The sequence below is a fragment of the Thamnophis sirtalis genome, unplaced genomic scaffold, assembly GCF_051295495.1.
Source record: "Thamnophis sirtalis isolate CommonGarterSnake01/CBP01778 unplaced genomic scaffold, rThaSir2_p1.2 scaffold_15, whole genome shotgun sequence".
Taxonomy (NCBI): Eukaryota; Metazoa; Chordata; class Lepidosauria; order Squamata; family Natricidae; genus Thamnophis; species Thamnophis sirtalis.
In genome coordinates, this window is record NW_028261395.1 from 39,553,797 (window position 1) to 39,570,666 (window position 16,870).

The 16,870-nt window shown below is 52.2% G+C and overlaps 2 protein-coding genes across 5 annotated transcripts; both read left to right on the plus strand.

The window, feature by feature from the left end:
- Positions 1-58: 58 nt before the first annotated feature.
- Positions 59-9,730, plus strand: SZRD1 (SUZ RNA binding domain containing 1). 4 transcript variants are annotated; one of them, XM_087701968.1, is made up of 4 exons: positions 59-191; positions 5,491-5,540; positions 5,831-6,082; positions 7,608-9,730. In XM_087701968.1, the coding sequence occupies exons 1-4, from the start codon at positions 102-104 to the stop codon at positions 7,708-7,710; spliced, it is 495 nt and encodes a 164-aa protein (XP_087558094.1). In that variant the 5' UTR covers positions 59-101; the 3' UTR covers positions 7,711-9,730. The 4 variants fall into 4 exon arrangements, with proteins under 4 accessions (XP_087558094.1, XP_087558097.1, XP_087558096.1 ...); XM_087701971.1 differs by having other exon boundaries at positions 126-191; positions 5,828-6,082; XM_087701970.1 differs by lacking the exon at positions 59-191 and adding an exon at positions 4,131-4,705.
- A 901-nt stretch (positions 9,731-10,631) lies between these two features.
- Positions 10,632-16,485, plus strand: NECAP2 (NECAP endocytosis associated 2). Its single transcript, XM_087701869.1, has 8 exons — positions 10,632-10,787; positions 11,029-11,129; positions 11,247-11,360; positions 12,191-12,272; positions 13,090-13,198; positions 14,049-14,217; positions 15,327-15,414; positions 16,407-16,485. Exons 1-8 carry the CDS (start codon positions 10,654-10,656, stop codon positions 16,450-16,452), a joined length of 843 nt encoding a protein of 280 aa, XP_087557995.1. The 5' UTR covers positions 10,632-10,653; the 3' UTR covers positions 16,453-16,485.
- Positions 16,486-16,870: the final 385 nt, after the last annotated feature.

A 16,870-nucleotide genomic window follows, 5' to 3' on the forward strand; every position in this document is an offset into this window, starting at 1 on the left:
GGGAGAGCCGCTGCGGCTCATGCGCATTGGCGCGAGCTGACGCCAAAGGCGGGGCCGGCTGGCCGCGGCCGCCGACAGGCTAGGACTGGGCGCCCGCGCGCATGCGCTCCGGGCGGGCTGGCGGCGGAGGGGGCATTACAATGGAAGATGAGGAGGTCGCCGAGAGTTGGGAGGAGGCGGCCGATAGCGGGGTGAGTCCAGCCGAACGACGCCCGGCTCCCGAGCGGGGGCCCCGAGGGGAGACGGGCCGTCCCCCAGGGTGGGAGGGCGAGGGGGGTCAGGCGAGGCATCCCGGGTCGGCCGAGCCTCTTTAGGCCTCTTAAAGGGGCCGTGCCCCCTTTTCCCCCCAACACGTGGTCTGGGCGCCACCGGCTCTCCCTCTGCGCCGGGAACGGTGGGGGGGCGGACAGCCGGGTCTCTCCCCGGTGGGAGGCAGCCCTCCGCAGTAGAGCAGGAAGCGATCTCCGTCGGGGCTGGGAAGTGGGCGCTTCCCAAAAGAAGGAGCTACCTGGAGCGGGAGAGCAGCCCTTCCGCCTGCGGGCGAGGAAGGGAAGGAAGATCCTCTGCGCCCTGGAGGAGGCTTGGACTTCGGATCGCTCGTCCTCCTCCGTCCCCCCACTGCAGCTCCGTATCCCGGCTCAGCCGCCTCCCCGTTGCAGGGATCCTGGAAGTGGAAGGGGGCGGGGGAAGGGCGCCTGCAGGTAGAATAAGGGTATAGAATAGAATAGCAGCGTTGGAAGGGACCTTGGAGGTCTTCTAGTCCAACCCCCTACTTAGGCAGGAAACCCTACACTACTTCAGTCACATGGCAGTCCAATCTCTTCTTTAAAACTTCCAGTGTTGAAGCATTTACAACTACAAGAGTAGAATAGAATAGAGAAGAGAATATAATTCTTTACTGGCCAAATGTGATTGGACACACAAGGAATTTGTCTTTGGTGCATATTCTCTCAGTGTACATAAGAAGACAAGATACATTCCTCAAGAATCATAAGGTACAACACTTAATGATAATCATATCAAATAAGCAATCAAGAAAGGATCAATACCAATATAAATCGTAAGGATACAAGCGACACAGTTACAGTCCTGCAGTCCTAAGTGGGAGGAGATGGATAGGACCGATGAGAAGACTAATATTAATAGTAATGCAGCCTTAGTGAATAGTTTGACAGGGTTGAGGGAATTATTTGTTTACCAGAGTGATGGCGTTCGGGGACAAAACTGTATGTCTAGTTGTTCTAGTGTGCAGTGCTCTATGTTTTGAAGGTAGGAGTTGAAACAATTTCTGTCCAGGATGTGAGGGGTCTGATTTGCAGCTAGGGAGGAAATCCTTGGCTTATGCGGGCAGTCCCCAACCTTACAACCACAATGGAGCCCTAACATTGATGTTGCTGAGGCAGATTTTCCTTTAAGTGAGTTTTGCCCCATTTTGCGACCTTTCTCGCCACAGTTGTTAAGGGAACCGCAGCCATCGTTAATGTCAGGAACCTGGTTGTTAAATGAACCTGGCTTCCCCGATGACTTTCGCTTGCGGGAAAGAGGATCGCTTCTCCCTCTCTCTCTCTCTCTCCTCTTTCTCCCCCCTTTCTCTCTCTCTCCTCTTTCTCTCTCTTCCTCTCTCCTCTTCCTCTCTCTCCCTCTCTCCTCTTTCTCCCCCCTCTCCTCTTTCTCTTTCTTTCTCTCTCTCTCTCCTCTCTTTTTCTCTCACACACAAACAGACACACACACACACGGCAACCATCATAAATACGAATCAGCCTCCGAACATAAATCGTGTGACTGTTAGGGATGTTTCAACAGTCAGAAGTGTGAAAGATGGGCAGCGAGTCACTGTTTTTGATGGTGCCGTTGTAACTTCGAGCGAATGAACTGTTGTAAGTCAAGGACTACCGGTAATGTGAAAGTGATAAGCCGTTCTTCCCTGCTTTGCTGGTTTCTATGCACTGTCCTTTTGGGGGCTTTTCGCTCTGTGCCCTGTGCAAGTGATAGCAATAGCCCGTAGACTTATATGCCGCTTCACAGCCCCCTCTAAGTGGTTTACAGAGTCAGCCTACAAACAATCTGGGTCCTCATTTTACCCATCTCGGAAGGACGGAAGGCTGAGTCGACCTTGAGCCAGTCAGGATTGAACTGTTGGTATTGGTCAGAGTTAGCCTGCAATACCGCATTCTGGGAAGGAAGGAAGGTAGCACTAGCACTTAGAGTTATATCCTGCTTCACAGCCCTATCTAAGTGGTTTTCAGAGTCAGCCTCCTGTTTAGGCAGGAAACCCATCACCACTTCTGACATATGGCAGTCCAATCTCTTCTTAAACCTCCAGTGTTGAAGTATTTACAAGAATGGAGTGGAATAGGTTTTTAGGTTTAGGTATATTGTATTTATATGAATAGAGAATATATGAATAGAGAATAGAGTAGAATGCAGAATAGAATAGATAATAAGAGTAGAGTAGAATAAGGGAATAGAATAGAATAGAATAGAATAACAGAGTTGGAAGGGACATTGGAGATCTTCTAGTCCAACCTCCTGTTTAGGCTTCTGGAGGCAGGAAACCCTACACCGCTTCAGACAAATTGTTATCCAACATCATCTTAAAAACCTCCAGTGTTGGAGCATTCCCAACTTCTGGAGGCAAGTTGTTCCACTAATTAATTGTTCTAACTGCCAGGAAATTTCTCCTTAGTTCTAAGTTGCTTCTCTCCTGGATTAGTTTCCACCCATTGCTTCTTGTCCTTTCGGGATGCAGGAGCTCCTGCTTGCCTTCTAACTGCGCTTCTAATTCCCGCCTCTTTGTCCAGGATGACCCTTTGAGTGAAGTGAGGACTGTATGAAGGGCAGAGAAGTCTCTAGAATAGGGGTCTGACACAAATTGGTGTGTGTGTGTGTGTGTGCATGCGTAAATGTCGCTGTCCTCCAGACTTCTGGACCTTCACAGGCAGGCTTGACAGTCGCTTCCCCTCCTTGTGTCCATTCCCTCTCGATTAACGCAGTGTTTCCCAAACTTGGCAACTTGAAGATGTCCGGACTTCAACTCCCAGAATTCCCCAGCCAGCGAATGCTGGCTGGGGAATTCTGGGAGTTGAAGTCCGGACATCTTCAAGTTGCCAAGTTTGGGAAACACTGGACTAACGGATTTGATGCCAGACTTGTTTCCCATATAGCCCTCTCTGCGGTCACCTTGCCTTTTCCTTCTTTGCCCAAATATTCTCACTGAATCACCTCCTGTGATTTTTAGCGACTATAGTTATTATATACTTAGGGACGCGGTGGCTAAGACACTGAGCTTGTCAATCAGAAAGGTCGGCAGTTCGGCGATTCGAATCCCTAGCGCCGCGTGACGGAGGGAGCTCCCGTGACTCGTCCCGGCTTCTGCCAACCTAGCAGTTCTAAAGCATGTAAAAAATGCACGTAGAAAAATAGGGACCACCTTTGGTGGGAAGGTAACAGCGTTCCGTGTGCCTCCGGTATTGAGTCATGCCAGCCACATGACCACGGAGACGTTTTTGGACAGCGCTGGCTCTTTGGCTTTGAAACGGAGATGAGCACCCCCCCCTAGAGTCGGGAACGACTAACACATATGTGCGAAGGGAACCTTTACCTTTTTAATTGTATTTATATACCACCCCCCATCTCATCTCATGGAATCACGCTGGCTGGTTGCTTCAGTTCACCGACAAAAGGGCGAATGACAAAACCGCGCCCGACTAAACCGCGTCGCTGACGTCATCAACAGGGCGACAACAGCGCGGAGACCGAAGCACGCTGTAAACCCTAAATCTAACCCTAAACGTAACCCTAACCCTAACCCTTACCTTAAGTTGAATCGGCTTTCTTTCAACGCACTATTTAAAGCGCCCTTCTTTCTCCGCGTTGGCTGTTGTCCCCGCATTGATGACGTCAGCGACATGGTTTAGTCGGGCGCGGTTTTGTCGTTCGCCCTTTTGTCGGGTCGCGGGTTGCTTCTACCAGCTGCAGATAATTTAATGGGGTGGGTGGGCAATCTTGATGTTCTCTGAAAGAAATTCAGCGGGGAAGGGGGTGCCCTCCCAGCTGAAAATGGCGGCATTCGGAGTGGTGATCTGACCTGAACCAAGAGCCCAATTTTGGCCCGTGTAAAACGAACCACTTGGATGAGCTGAAAATCTACCCAGGGGTTTGCGTGTTTTTGAGTTTGCTGGAGAAGAAAACTCATTCAGCCAAGCGAGAGCTTACCTTCACTTTCAAAGATTAACTCGCTCTCCAGACTTTGGACTACAAAGCAGTGACACCTCAGTGGGGAAGAGCTGTTAGAGGGAATGCCTGCCTGATTGCAAAACCAGCCGCGGGACGGCTGAAGTGTTCTGGCTGGCACTTAGGCCGCCCTTTCCATCAAGGAACGGCCACCGGAACGACCGTTTCCTACACGGCCAACAAAGACAGCCCCAGAAAGCGGCCTTGGTTGAGCTGGGACCACGTCCCTGCTGTGGGAAAACCGCCACCCTTCCGACGCTGTCATACCTGCAAGGATAGTTCAGCCAACTGGCCAGGGTGTTGGGCCACCTCTAGTGGCCTCCCGGGCTTGGGACCAGAGAACTGGTCTCCCAAGGCGGAGAACAGATTCTCATTCTTTTTGCTTACCGATCTTTAATGGGGGCATCCTCTCCCTCCCCCTTCCCATGGTTTTGCCAGTGAGAATGACCAAGCACGTCCTGTGCCCATGATGGTAAGTGTGCCAGTGGAAGTTATCTGAGGCGCTTGGATCAGCAGGGCCCAAAGGCACCGCCTGGGACTCTTAAGCAGAGAAAGCCCGTCTGGTTTTCAGCTGCTCATCTGGGCAACCTACAAAACCGGGCTCTAATTTTATCTCCCTGCTTTGCTCAAATGCGAAGCGTCAGCAGACGCAGCTGCCGATGGATTCCCATGTCTGGCATGAGCCCATTGGGATTCTGGTCGGTGGATAAAGTTCACCCTGGGCTCCCTTCCCAGGGAAGGCCTCGGCTTTCTCCATCTGAAAAGCAAAAGGGTTGAGAGGGGGTATCTATCTATCTACCTACCTACCTACCTACCTATCTTCTCTCTCTCTCATCTATCTTCTCTCTCAATATATCTCTTATCATCTATCTTTTATCTATATCTATCTATCTATCTATCTATCTATCTATCTATCTATCTATCTATCTATCATCTATCTATATCTATCATCTATCTATCTATCTATCTATCTATCTATCTATCTATCTATCTATCTATCTATCTATCTATCTATCTATCTATCTATCTATCTATCTATCCCTTCCTCCTCCCTCCCTCTTTCTCTCCATCTCCCTCCCCCCTCCCTCCCTCCCCCCCCCTCTGGGAACCTCTTGATGTTTCAAAGATGAGTTAGTAACCGATGGTGAGATCTGGCATTGTCTTGCCGGGGAAAAGGGAGGGCCAGCTGGTCACTTGGTACTACAAAGTGTCTGGCCCCAGTGGGATGGAACTTGACCCCATGATGTTGCCTTGCAGGAAATAGACAGGCGACTGGAAAAGAAACTGAAGATCAGCCAAAAAGAAAGGTAAGAATCATTCAGTAGCTTCCACGCTGGGTATGGCTGGGAAAATAGAGTGGTGTTCTGTTTTTTGTTTGTTTTCTTAAAAGATTCCATGTAAAAATAAACAACTGAGCCCTGATTCTGCTGATTAGTCAGAAAATCTTGATGGGCAACCGAGAGGAATAAGCTTGTCTGTCTGCCTTGCGCTTCGGGGAAATAGTTCAGAGGACTGGTTGAAGGGTTGGGGGTTTTTTGTTTTTGTTTTGGCCAACTGCACACAAAAAAATTGTTGGTCCCCTCCTTCCTTCCAGCAGGAAATCCAAGTCCCCACCCAAAGTGCCGATCGTAATTCAGGACGACAGTCTTCCCTCGGGGCCCCCTCCGCAGATTCGGATCCTGAAGCGGCCCACCAGCAACGGGGTGCTGACCAACCCCAACTCTGCCAGCCGGCCTGCCATCCCGGTGAAGACCCTGGCCCAGAGGGAGGCCGAATACGCAGAGGCCAGGAAGCGGATCTTGGGCAGCGCCAGTCCGGAAGAGGAGCAAGAAAAACCTATCCTTGACAGGTAAGGGAGCCCTGACACAGCGACATTTCTCTTGCCCCACTCTGCCTGCTGAGGGTCAGGCCAGGATCCTGTCCATGCCCAGAAGATGCAGGTGTAGGGCCTGCCAGCTCAGGCTTTTATCCCATTGGGTTCATCTTAGGGGAAGCCACTTTGAGGGCCTTGGGTCAGTCTTCAATCTGGAGGGAGGTGCGGTACAGCTCTGGGATTGGTTTCCCAAAGGAGCATCTCCTCATGGGCCTCTTTGAGGCTGGACCACCTAGTCCTCTTAGAGCTGCGGCTAAGCTCTACAGAGAATCATTAAAACTGCCCAGAATATCACCCGGCTCCAGCTACCAGCCCTGGATGACATCTTCGCATCTCTCTGTTCGAGGAAGTTGCGCAACGTTCTCAGAGACTCTTCCCCTCCTGCTTACAATCTTTTTAGACCTTTTTGCCTTCTGGCAGAAGATTCAGAACAATTAAAACTCAGACCGCACATCTTCTGAATAGCTTTTATCCCAGAGCTATAATTGCACTCAACAATGAACTAAAGGGCCACCATCAGTGAGCTGTTGGACAGCACTACTTGGTCTGTTGTGTGGATGCTTGGGTGGTTATGGGGAGGGATTTTTTGGTCGGTGGGTGGGGGTTTGGGGATTGTTATGTGTGTTGGGCCTGGCATCTGGGGGTTATGTGAACTTCGTTGTATGTGTATATGGTGTACATACGTACAATGACAATAAAGTAAAGTAAGTACCGTATTTTTTGGAGTAAAAGACGCTCAGAAATATAAGACGCACCTAGATTTTGGGGAGGAAAACAAGGGAAAAATATCTGCCTCTCAGCAATTTGCCTCCTTGCAACCAGCAGTACAGACAATATACACTGTTGGAAGTGTTATATTTCAGACTATACTTGTACAGATGTTGTTAAAATTGATGTGCTTTCTGGAAGTATACTGTAGTTATTCTCTGTTATTTAAAAGAATAGCACATTTCAAAACAATAGCACAGGGCGTCTTCAGATCAAGCGTTTATTTTAAAAAACTTCATTTTGCTGTCTAGAAATAATAATAAAGCACTCTTCAGAAAACAAGTCTAATAATTTGAACATTGTATAGGCATTTATAGTTGCTGACTTACCTCCTTGCAGCAAACAGCCTGATTAGCACAAGAGAAAAAAAAATCTGGCTCCCAGCAATTTGCTATTTGGAGCAAACAGCAAGTTTCAATTTCAATTTCTCCCGATCATCAGCTGTTAAAGGCTGCAGGGATTGCTATAGTTTATTGAAGCCTCACAAGCCCCCATTTGCTGCAAAGAGGTAAATTGCTGGGAGTCAGAGGCTGAAGGGTGGGGGTGAGTGGGTGGGGCTACATTCAGTGTATAAGACACACCCACATTTTCACCCTTTTTAAGGGGGGGAGGTGTGTCTTATACTCCAAAAAATACGGTAAGTATAATTTCTCCTACAGACTTGGGGGAGGGGGAGCTTTTTTAGCTGAACTGAGTGTTGTTCTTATCTCTCCCCCCCCCTTCTCCCCCTCAGGCCCACAAGGATCTCCCAGCCAGAAGACCCCAGGCCGCCCAGCAATGTGATCAGGCAGCCACTGGGCCCCGACGGTTCGCAGGGCTTCAAGCAACGCAGATAGGCTTGGCCGGCCGACCAGCCAGTATGAAAGCAGGGTGCTCCCCCCTCTCCTCAGCAGACCAATGGACCTGAGCCACAGGGGTGGGACTTGCCCCAAGCGTCCCCTTGGCTCCTTGCCTCGTGTGACCCTCAGCCCAGGCACTGGGACTCCTGCTGCGCCTGCCCCGTAGACTTGACATGCCAAGGAGGGCGTGCCGAGGGAGGCACAGGCGGTGGGGCAGGTTTCTCCTCCGGGGGAACCGGGTTGCTGCAACGCGCTGCCTGCTGAAGCGGGGGCTCCTCCCTCCCCTCGCAAAGGAATGACTTCTCCTGTTGGCGTCTCCCTCTGGCATTGGAAGTAGCAGGGTGGCGGGGGAGAAGGGGCTCTGCTTTTCGACATGCGCATGTCGGGGTGCGTTGCCTTTGGAGCAAGGTGCAAATGGGGTGGGTGGGCGGAAGGTGTGCGCAAAAAATGGTGTGATCCTTTGCTTTGGGGAACGGGATGGCTCTGGAGCCTTCACGCATGGGAAGAAGAAGAAGAAAAGGGGGTGTGTTAGCTGTTTAACTTGTTTAATCTCTGAGAAACGGTAGTCTCTAGTGTTGAGAAAGGAGGGGAGGCGGGGAGAAAGGTGGCGGCAGGTGACCTCTTCCCCTTCCTGCTTACTGCCGCTTGGAACGAGCAGAGGAAGGCGTGTCGTGGCGGCAGCCGTCTTCCCACAAAGGCCAGCTCCGCCGCTTCGCGAGCCCAACAGAGACCCCAGTGCCTCTGCCTCTGCGGGCCGAGTATGGGCGGAAGGGATTGCTCTGCCCTCCCGGTCTTCACCAGCACTCCCTTTGCCTCTTGGTGCTGCTTCCGATCAAAGATGGGGGGGAGGGCTGCTTTTCGCCACTAGGACTCTTGCGCTAGGAATAGAGTAGGTTCCTGTCTCCCCATCACGCCCTGCTGGGTCCTCATGAGGATGCAGGCAGCGGGCCCAAGTGTTGCTTGTGCTGGCCAGGTGGAGGGCCCCGAGCGGTAAGGCGTTTGGTCCCGTTGGTTCTTGGTCAGTCTGCCATTGGGAAGGCAAAGAAGTTGGGGGGTAGCAAGGTCTAGAAATCTGGAAAAGGCCGGAGATCAGATTTCCTTCCCTCTCGAAACGGGGTGGGGGGGTCACCAAAGTCTTAATCATAGGTCTAGGCGCCATTTTCAAGATGGCCTCCGGAGGAGAACGGATTTACAGTGATGGGAGGGATCACTCTGTAGCTTGCGCCCCCCCCCCCAAGCAATACTCTTTTTAGCTTTTTCCCAGTTGGTCAGACAAAAAAAAAAACACTGGAGGGAAGGGGGCTGGTTTAAGAGACCCTGCCCAAAGATGCCAAGTGTCCGGACCAGCTGGGGCTTCACTCCCTAGCAGCCATATTGAGGGGGCGGGCGGAGGTGGAGAGCCTCCCCCCTCCCCACACCACTTCCAGGTGCCTGGGCTAGCTCGCTTCACTGTGTTTCCCAAGTCTGCCTTTCGGTTTTGCTGCCTGGTGTAGAAAGGGACACCTCGGAATTTGGGGAGGGGGGTCTGTCAGGGGGGGGGAATTCCCACCCTTAAAAATCCTCTTTCCCGCTGGGAGAGGAGGGAATGCCTCCGGCTGTCGTGCAAGAAGAGGGTGTTAAGTGTGTATATATGTGTGTGGGGCAGGGGGGGGTTTGGGGGTGCCAGAACAGGTGTCTCTTTGTACATCAACACAGGATGTTGTATCACAACACGGCAAAAGGAGTAACCAGTCAAAAGAGTAATAATAACAATAATAATAGAAATAAAAACTACCTGTGTACAAAAAAGTGAAAAAAACCTGGCTGGCCCTTCAGTGGGTAACCCTCTCTTTCCATCTGCCTCTCTCTTCCCACTTGGCTGATCCCCACATTTTCTGGCTGGCCTTTTTTCCCTCCCTCCCCTCCCTCCCTGTTTGAAACCAGGATTGCCTCTCCCCTTTTCTAACCGCAGAGTAACTGCCTCACTACCGGCTGGCCCTTCCCAGAACCGGCCTCCATTTTCGGGGCCAGGATCTGGGCTTCTCCCTTTGGATTCTAAATACCAGAGGCCCCCAAACTAGGTAACTTGAAGACTTGTGGACTTCAACTCCCAGAATTCTCCAGTCTGCTGGCTGAAGAATTCTAGGAGTTGAAGTCCACAAGTCGGCAACTTTTAAAACTTGTGGATTGGCTGAAGAATTCTGGGAGTTGAAGTCCACAAGTCTTAAAAGTTGCCAGGTTTGGGGACCTCTGCTAAAAGGCGGAAGGGCGCGTCGCTTGAGCAGCTTTTCCCACGGCAGCGGATCGACTTCGAGCAACTTTTCCCACGGCAGCGGCGGCTCTTCGCCACCAACTGGGAGCTTTGGTTTTTCGGCTCCCGTGACTGGATCCCTGGGGGTGGGGGGAGCGTCAAGAGGAAGGCAAAGACCCCGCCCCCATGACCTAATGGGGGAGGGGGCGTCCGAGGCTCAGCCGATCACGGACCAGGGTGGTGGTTGCTGTGGACCCGCGGACCGGGAAGCGGCACCCTTCGGAGGAAGAGTCTCTTTTTGTGGAGGAGGTCTGCTTTGTGGGAAGGGAGGGATCGGCGCTAAAGCCCCCGCCCCTCCACCGAAGAACTTCTCTTCCAGGCAGCGCTTGCCCTTCGCGGACGAAAGATTTACACGCTGTGTTTGAAATAAACGCGTTAACTTTTTTTTCCCAAGTTTTCTTGCTTCTCATTCCCCGGGGCGAGGGGAGCTTTGAGGTGGGGTGGGGGGGTCAGGCAGGGCAGAGCCGGATCGGATTCCCCCCCCCCCACCGGCCGGGAGTCGGGATGCTCTGCTCCTCCCACCCGCCAGGGGCCGCCAGAGCCGCTTTATTAAGACACAAAGGCGCCTTCGGCGGGGTTTCGCCTTTCTCACCCGCCCGCCCGCGGCTAGGAAGTGACGGCAGGTGTTGCTGGAGAGGAGGCTCCTGCGCATGCCCGGAAGAGCCCAGCGTTCCGGTGAGGGGGCGAAGATGGCAGAAAGCGAAGACTACGAGTCCGTCTTGTGCGTCAAGCCGGAGGTCCACGTCTACCGGGTGCCCCCGCGCGCCTCCAACCGCGGCTATCGGTGAGCCTCCCCCGTCCCCCATGTCGCTTTGCCCTCGTGGGGCGGTGCGGGATTCCAAACTCCCATCATCCCCGGCTGAGTTGACCGGCTCCCCGGTGCCGCCGAGGAAAATCTGCTGCGCTGAGGCTGGGTCCTGCGCTTGCGCAGAGATCATCTGCACACGTTTCCCACCCACTCCCTACTTCCTAAAGGGAAAAGGGGGAGCCGGTCGGGCTAGCTGGTTTTTTCCTCCTGCCGCTAGTGCCGCGGAGTGGCAGCTGGACCAGCCGACTTGGAGCGGCCGAATGCGTATTACAGCCCGCGGCAGCGTGGCCTTCATTAAGCTAGAGGACAAGAATTCGGGTAAGGGGGCCGCCCGGGTGGCTGAGGGTCTCCCTGGAGGGCAGTGGTCGGGGCAGGTTAAACAGCCCGAGGCAGCAGCGGACCGGCTGCCCACCTGACTCTCCTTCCCTCCCCCAGGAGAGCTTTTCGCCCAGGCTTCCGTGGACCAGTTTCCTGGGATTGCTGTGGAAAGCGTGACGGACTCGAGCCGATACTTTGTCATCCGGGTTGAAGATGGGAATGGTACGACAGGTGAGATTGGAAAGGACCTTGCAGGTCATCTAGTCCAACCCCCTGGCCAAGCAGCAGACCCTACATCTGCTTCTACCTAGAATTGAACTCACAACCTCCTGATAGTGAGGCGAGAGCTCCACCTCTAGGCCACAGCAGTCCCTTGCTTTGGATCCAGCTCTCTGGGTGGGGGGGGAGGGGGATGCAGTTGTTTGGGGGAGGGCAAAGCTGATTATAATTTTATGTGGAAAGCCTCTTCTGTGGCATCTGACCTTGGTGCTGATGGTGGGGGCTTTCCCAGGTGCTTGGGTAAAAGGGATAGCAGTCATTGTAAGCGAACCTGGTGAAACACACTCTTCGTTTCCTTCCTTAAGTGGTGTGCAAGGCTGTGGGCAGCCCTTCCTTGGGCCATCCGCTTCCCCTCTTCTCTATTTGTCCGGCTGCTTCCCAATCTGGGCTCCTCCTGAGTCTCTAAACTTCCGCTTGGCTCTCCTCTCTCAATGCCTCTCCCTGTTTGATACGCCGAATCTTCTTTGCTATCCACGGTAACTCTCTAATTAACCAGCTCCATGGGCATCTCAGTGTGGCTACGGCCCATCCTGGCAGATATGCACTGTGAGGATGGAGGCTGAACTCTCGGCACCCTCTCCCTTGTGGGCCTGTGGCTTCTCACTTGGTCAGCAGCCTGTGTAGAGAGGGCCGTTTGGGTGGCTCTTGCTGCAAACTGGAGCTGCGTGTGCCATGCTTTGGGTACGACTCAGCCTTCCTGAGGTCTCTGTTTCAGGCTTCCTGCTGGGCTAACCTACAGCCAGCGACTTCCGCCGCCTTCCTGAGCTTAGTTTTCCTTACAGGGCGCCGTGCATTCATCGGAATTGGCTTTGTTGACCGAGGGGATGCTTTTGACTTCAATGTGGCGCTGCAAGATCATTTCAAGTGAGCAGCCTTTCCTTGGTGCCAGAACTCTGCTGGAGGTCAGGAAGGGAAATCAGCAGCGCGGTCTCCCATGACCAATCACAGCTGATCCTTCTTTGACGTGCACCCGCCACTCAAAACCTGGCAAAAATCTGGCATCTGGGAACAAAACAGATAACCTTTGTTTATATCATGCATTACATTTATTTGCTGCCCGTCCCGCTGTCATGCAACCCTGGGAGATTTGAATTCTGATAAAACAAATATAAAAGATCAACACAGTCAGACAATAAATGTATTAAAAATAAAGAGGAAATAGCTAAGGTAGCCAGAGGCCAGAGGAGGTATTCAGCAGGTCCTGACCAGTTCTGGAGAACTGGTAGTGAAAATTTTAAGTAGTTCAGAGAACCAGTAAATAGCACCTCTGATTGGCCCCGCCCCATTTATTCTCTGCCTCCTGTCCCAGCTGATCTGGAGGGAATGGAAATTTTGCAGTAACCTTCCCCTGGAGTGGGGAGGGAATGGAGATTTTACAGTATCCTTCCCCTGCCATGCCCACCAAGCCACACCCATGGAACCGCTAGTAAAAGTTTTTGAATCCTCCCACTGCACAGATTCCATCACTGGTTGTTTCTCACCCCTTGTTTCCTGCTCTAGAGGGAAATACAAATATGGGAGGCCACCTTTGCTATGTGGATTTATTTTCCAGGAAAAAAATGTCTGTCTTAAGTAACTGGCTTCTCCAAGGAGGAAAGGCTTCCTCCCCACATCTTTTCTTGCTCTCCACCGCGTTTTCTTCTTTCTCTCTCTCTCTCTCTCTCCCTCTCTCTCTCTGCAGGTGGGTCAAGCAACAGACCGAGTTGGCCAAAGAAGCCCAAAACCCAACCCAGGTGCCCAAACTTGACCTGGGCTTCAAGGATGGGCAGACCATCACGCTCAGCATTGGGGTGAGAAAGACCTTGGGGGTTTTTTATCCAGGGTTGTGGAAGCAAGACAGACATGTTGTGGTCCACCAGCGGCCAGCACAGCTGACAGCAGAATCGAGCAGTGAGGAGGTTGGGGAGGAACATGGGCCAGTCCTAGAGTCTGGGGAAGGCTCTGATGAGGGCTCTGTGTCGGAGGCAGAGTGGGGGCCAGAGCCGTATGCCAGCTATCAGGTGTCTTCGGAGTCAGACATCAGCGAAGCAGAAGAGCAGCTGGAGCCTGTTCCCAGTGTACGCATGCACAGAGTTGCCAGACAAAGGGGACAGTTAAAGAACAGGAGTCGACTTGGGAGTAAGGCCACAGGTGGACGATGAACGGCCCCTTCCAGAGGACATAAAAGAGGAGCAAAAGGGGAGTGGAGTTTGCAGGAGACAATTCACTTAATTGGTTCTTGACTCTCTGAGACTCCTTGCCAAGTTTTGCAGATATCGGCCTGGCAGCTCTCCAAGCCAGATAAGGTCTGTGACCGTAAATCCTCCCTTGAAAGACTTTGCTGGATGTGAATGAGCAGAGTTCACAGCAAATTAATAAAAGGGGTTTTTGTGGGAACCAGGAGTTTGCTTCATGCTCTCAGGAAGCCTCGGTCAGAACAAGATGCAGTCAGGTGTGCTTACAAGGCTCGGTGGTGCAGTTGGCCCTCTGCTAGCTCGGTGGGTGATTTCTGCCATGTTTGAGTCGTGGGAAGGGAAGCAGAACCTGGAGCCCGACATTTGAGAAAGAAGCAAGGGCAAATCCCTCCTCCTCGGGCTAATTTCTGTCCTCAAGTGGGAGGCTTCCAAGTCCGCCTGAAAGCTTTTTGGTCTTCCTCCCCAGAACATGAAAAAAAAAGACGGCTCCTTGGGAAGTAAGCCACAAACTGCTGACAACGCGGGGCTCCCCCTTCTCCCCCCGCCTCCAGGGGGAAAGACCCCCTTCCTCCCCACACCGGAAGAGCAGCTTCCCTTGCCTCCTCTGGGAACATCGGTAGATGCTGTCCAAACAGGTCTGTCTGGCTCCTTGGAGTGGGGTGGGGGGGATTCACTTTGGTACCAAATTGGAAAAGGGAGCTCCTGCCTTTCAGACTTCTTGAGTTGTCTGGTAGTAGATGGGATCAGCCAGGGCCTTTTACATCCACTCTGAGGACCACACACCTCATTTTTGCCCATCATCTAGCTCAGCGGTAATCAATTGGTGGTCCATGAGAAAATCTTTGATGGTCCGCAGAAAAATTATTTGCATTTTTTATATTGTACCAAATCAGGGGTCCTTAAACTACGCCCCCTGGGATGGATATGTGCAATGAACCTTTGTGTTGCTGTAGAGTCTCCCCTTTTGGGGTCTTTTTGTATGGATCGAAAGGGGGTAGAAATTCCAACTTGGGGTCTACTTCAGCCTTCTGGTGGGGGGCTTTGGGTGAAGGCTGGAGGGAAGCGTTGCTGGTGGCGAAGAGCCAGAGGGCCTCGTTCCACTGAAACTGCATCATGGCCTGGAACTGGCTGACCATCTCAGCCTACTGAGCCTCCAGTCACCGGTAACCTGGCTTTGCACTCCCGCAGGTCTTCCCTCTGCTTGGAAAGCCTATGCTCCTAGTCCTCAGTGAGGTGCTTCTGCTGAGCCTCCTTGACCAGATCCAATTTGAACTGAGTTGTTTTGCCAACTCTTTCTCATGGGGGCTGCTTAGCTCCAGCAACTGCTTCCTGTTAGGGCCCTAAGGAGCCCGGACGGGCAGGCAAGGAATGGCTGGGAGGGGAGGGGTGAGTAGAGGCCGGTAAGGCGCTCCTCGATGTGACATAAGCTGGCCATGCCCACTCAGTCACATGACCACCTAGCCATGCCCACCCAGCCGGGTCATTAGGCAGATCATATTACTGGTCTGTGGGATTTGAAATTACGAATTTAGTGGTCCCTGAGATCCAAACGTTTGGGGACCCCTGATCTAGCTGTCCCTTAGTAGAGGCATCAGTTATGTAAGGGTCATTTTTAAAAAAATGGATACATGCTAAGTAACAGGCTTCTCTTTGCCAGCTCAGACAAAAGCCCTTTCACCGAGCAGCATCTGGAAACGGGAAATACAAAGCTAACCTCTTTCTCTCCCCCTTTGTTTGCCAACAGATGTTGCCGAGTCTCGGCCCCCACAGCCGCCAAGTTCTTCAAGAGAAGCTTCTGTAGACATTTGGGGAGATTTCACCACAGCTTCTGGGTGAGAACGAGATGCCCCTTTTGTCATGTTTTGGGAGGATAAGTCCTGCCCCAGCACATTCTCTCTCCCCCAAAGGACAGAGGAACTGTTGTGTCCATACAGTGGTGAATTGTCTCGAAGTCCTGCACCATGAAAAATTTAGCATTTTTGTCTCTTTTTTTATTGTTATATAGCTTAGATTAGGGACGTGGTGGCTCAGTGGCTGAGATGCTGAGGTTGTCGATCAGAAAGGTCAGCAGTTTGGTGGTTCAAATCCCTAGCACCACGTAACGGAGTGAGCTCCCGTTACTTATCCCAGCTTCTGCCAACCTAACAGTTTGAAAGTACATAAAAAATGCAAGTAGAAAAATAGGGACTTCCCCACTTGTCCCAGCTGGGGCCATTTCTCACAGCGTCTTCCCCCCCAGGGCCAATGTTGTGGCCCGCCAGCAGCCAACAGAGTCCGGCAGGAAATTGGGGAGGAACATGGGCCAGTCCTGGGGGCTGAGGAAAGCTCGAACGAGGGCTCTTCATCGGCAGCAGAGAGGGAGCTAGACAGCAGTGAGGCAAAGGAATAGCTGGAGCCCATTCCCAGTGTGTGCATGCACAGAACTGCCAGAAGACAAGAACAACTGAGAAAACAGCGTCGACTTGGGAGTAAAGCCACATCTTGGAGGTGATTGACCCCTCCTGTAGGAAACAAAAGAGCGAAAGGGGGAGGGGGCTTTTGCAGGAAACAATTTGTTCCTTCAGTCATTTCAAGAGAGGAAGGTTCTGTTTGTGACTATAAGAGACTCTGCCACATTTTGCCTTGCCCTGCATTTGGAAACTAGTTATCTGGCAGCTTGCCAAACGAGATAAGGTTCGTGTTGGTAAACATTCCTCTGAAAGACTGTTTCCCAAGCCTTGCTGACTGTGAATGAAAGGAATTCACAGTCGGGTAAACAAACAAGGTTTTGCAGACTCTGCTTCATGCTTTCTAAGGAAGCCTGGGTGTTTTTGTCTCCTCGTAGGTCCGGCTCTCAGCCTCAGCAGAACTCCGGTTGGGTCCAGTTCTGAAGTCGAGGGGAGAAGGCCCAAAGATCAAGGAGATGATGGGCCGCCCCCTGCTGGCTCTTGCAAACAGATCCTCTGCCTTGGATGGGTTTGACTTTGGCTTCGGATCTCGTGGGGAGGCAGAGGGAGGGCAAAACCCTGCAAACATCACCTTGCTCTCTCTTCCTCCGCCATCACCTGGTGTGTGTGTGTATATATGTGTGTATGTAGTGGTTGTGTGTGTAAGCTGAGATCATTTCGCCTGCTCTTCTGCCTCTTTCCAAGAGGAGCAATATACTTTGGGAGGGGTGGGGGTGAATGGTTGTGCCCACTCCTCCAGGACGGAGGATAACCCAACAATGTTGGCTTAGTTAGGGTCAGCACCCAAAGGGTTGGGAAGTGGCCTTTGGGACGCCTTCAAGGTGGCTGCCTTTTGGAAGAG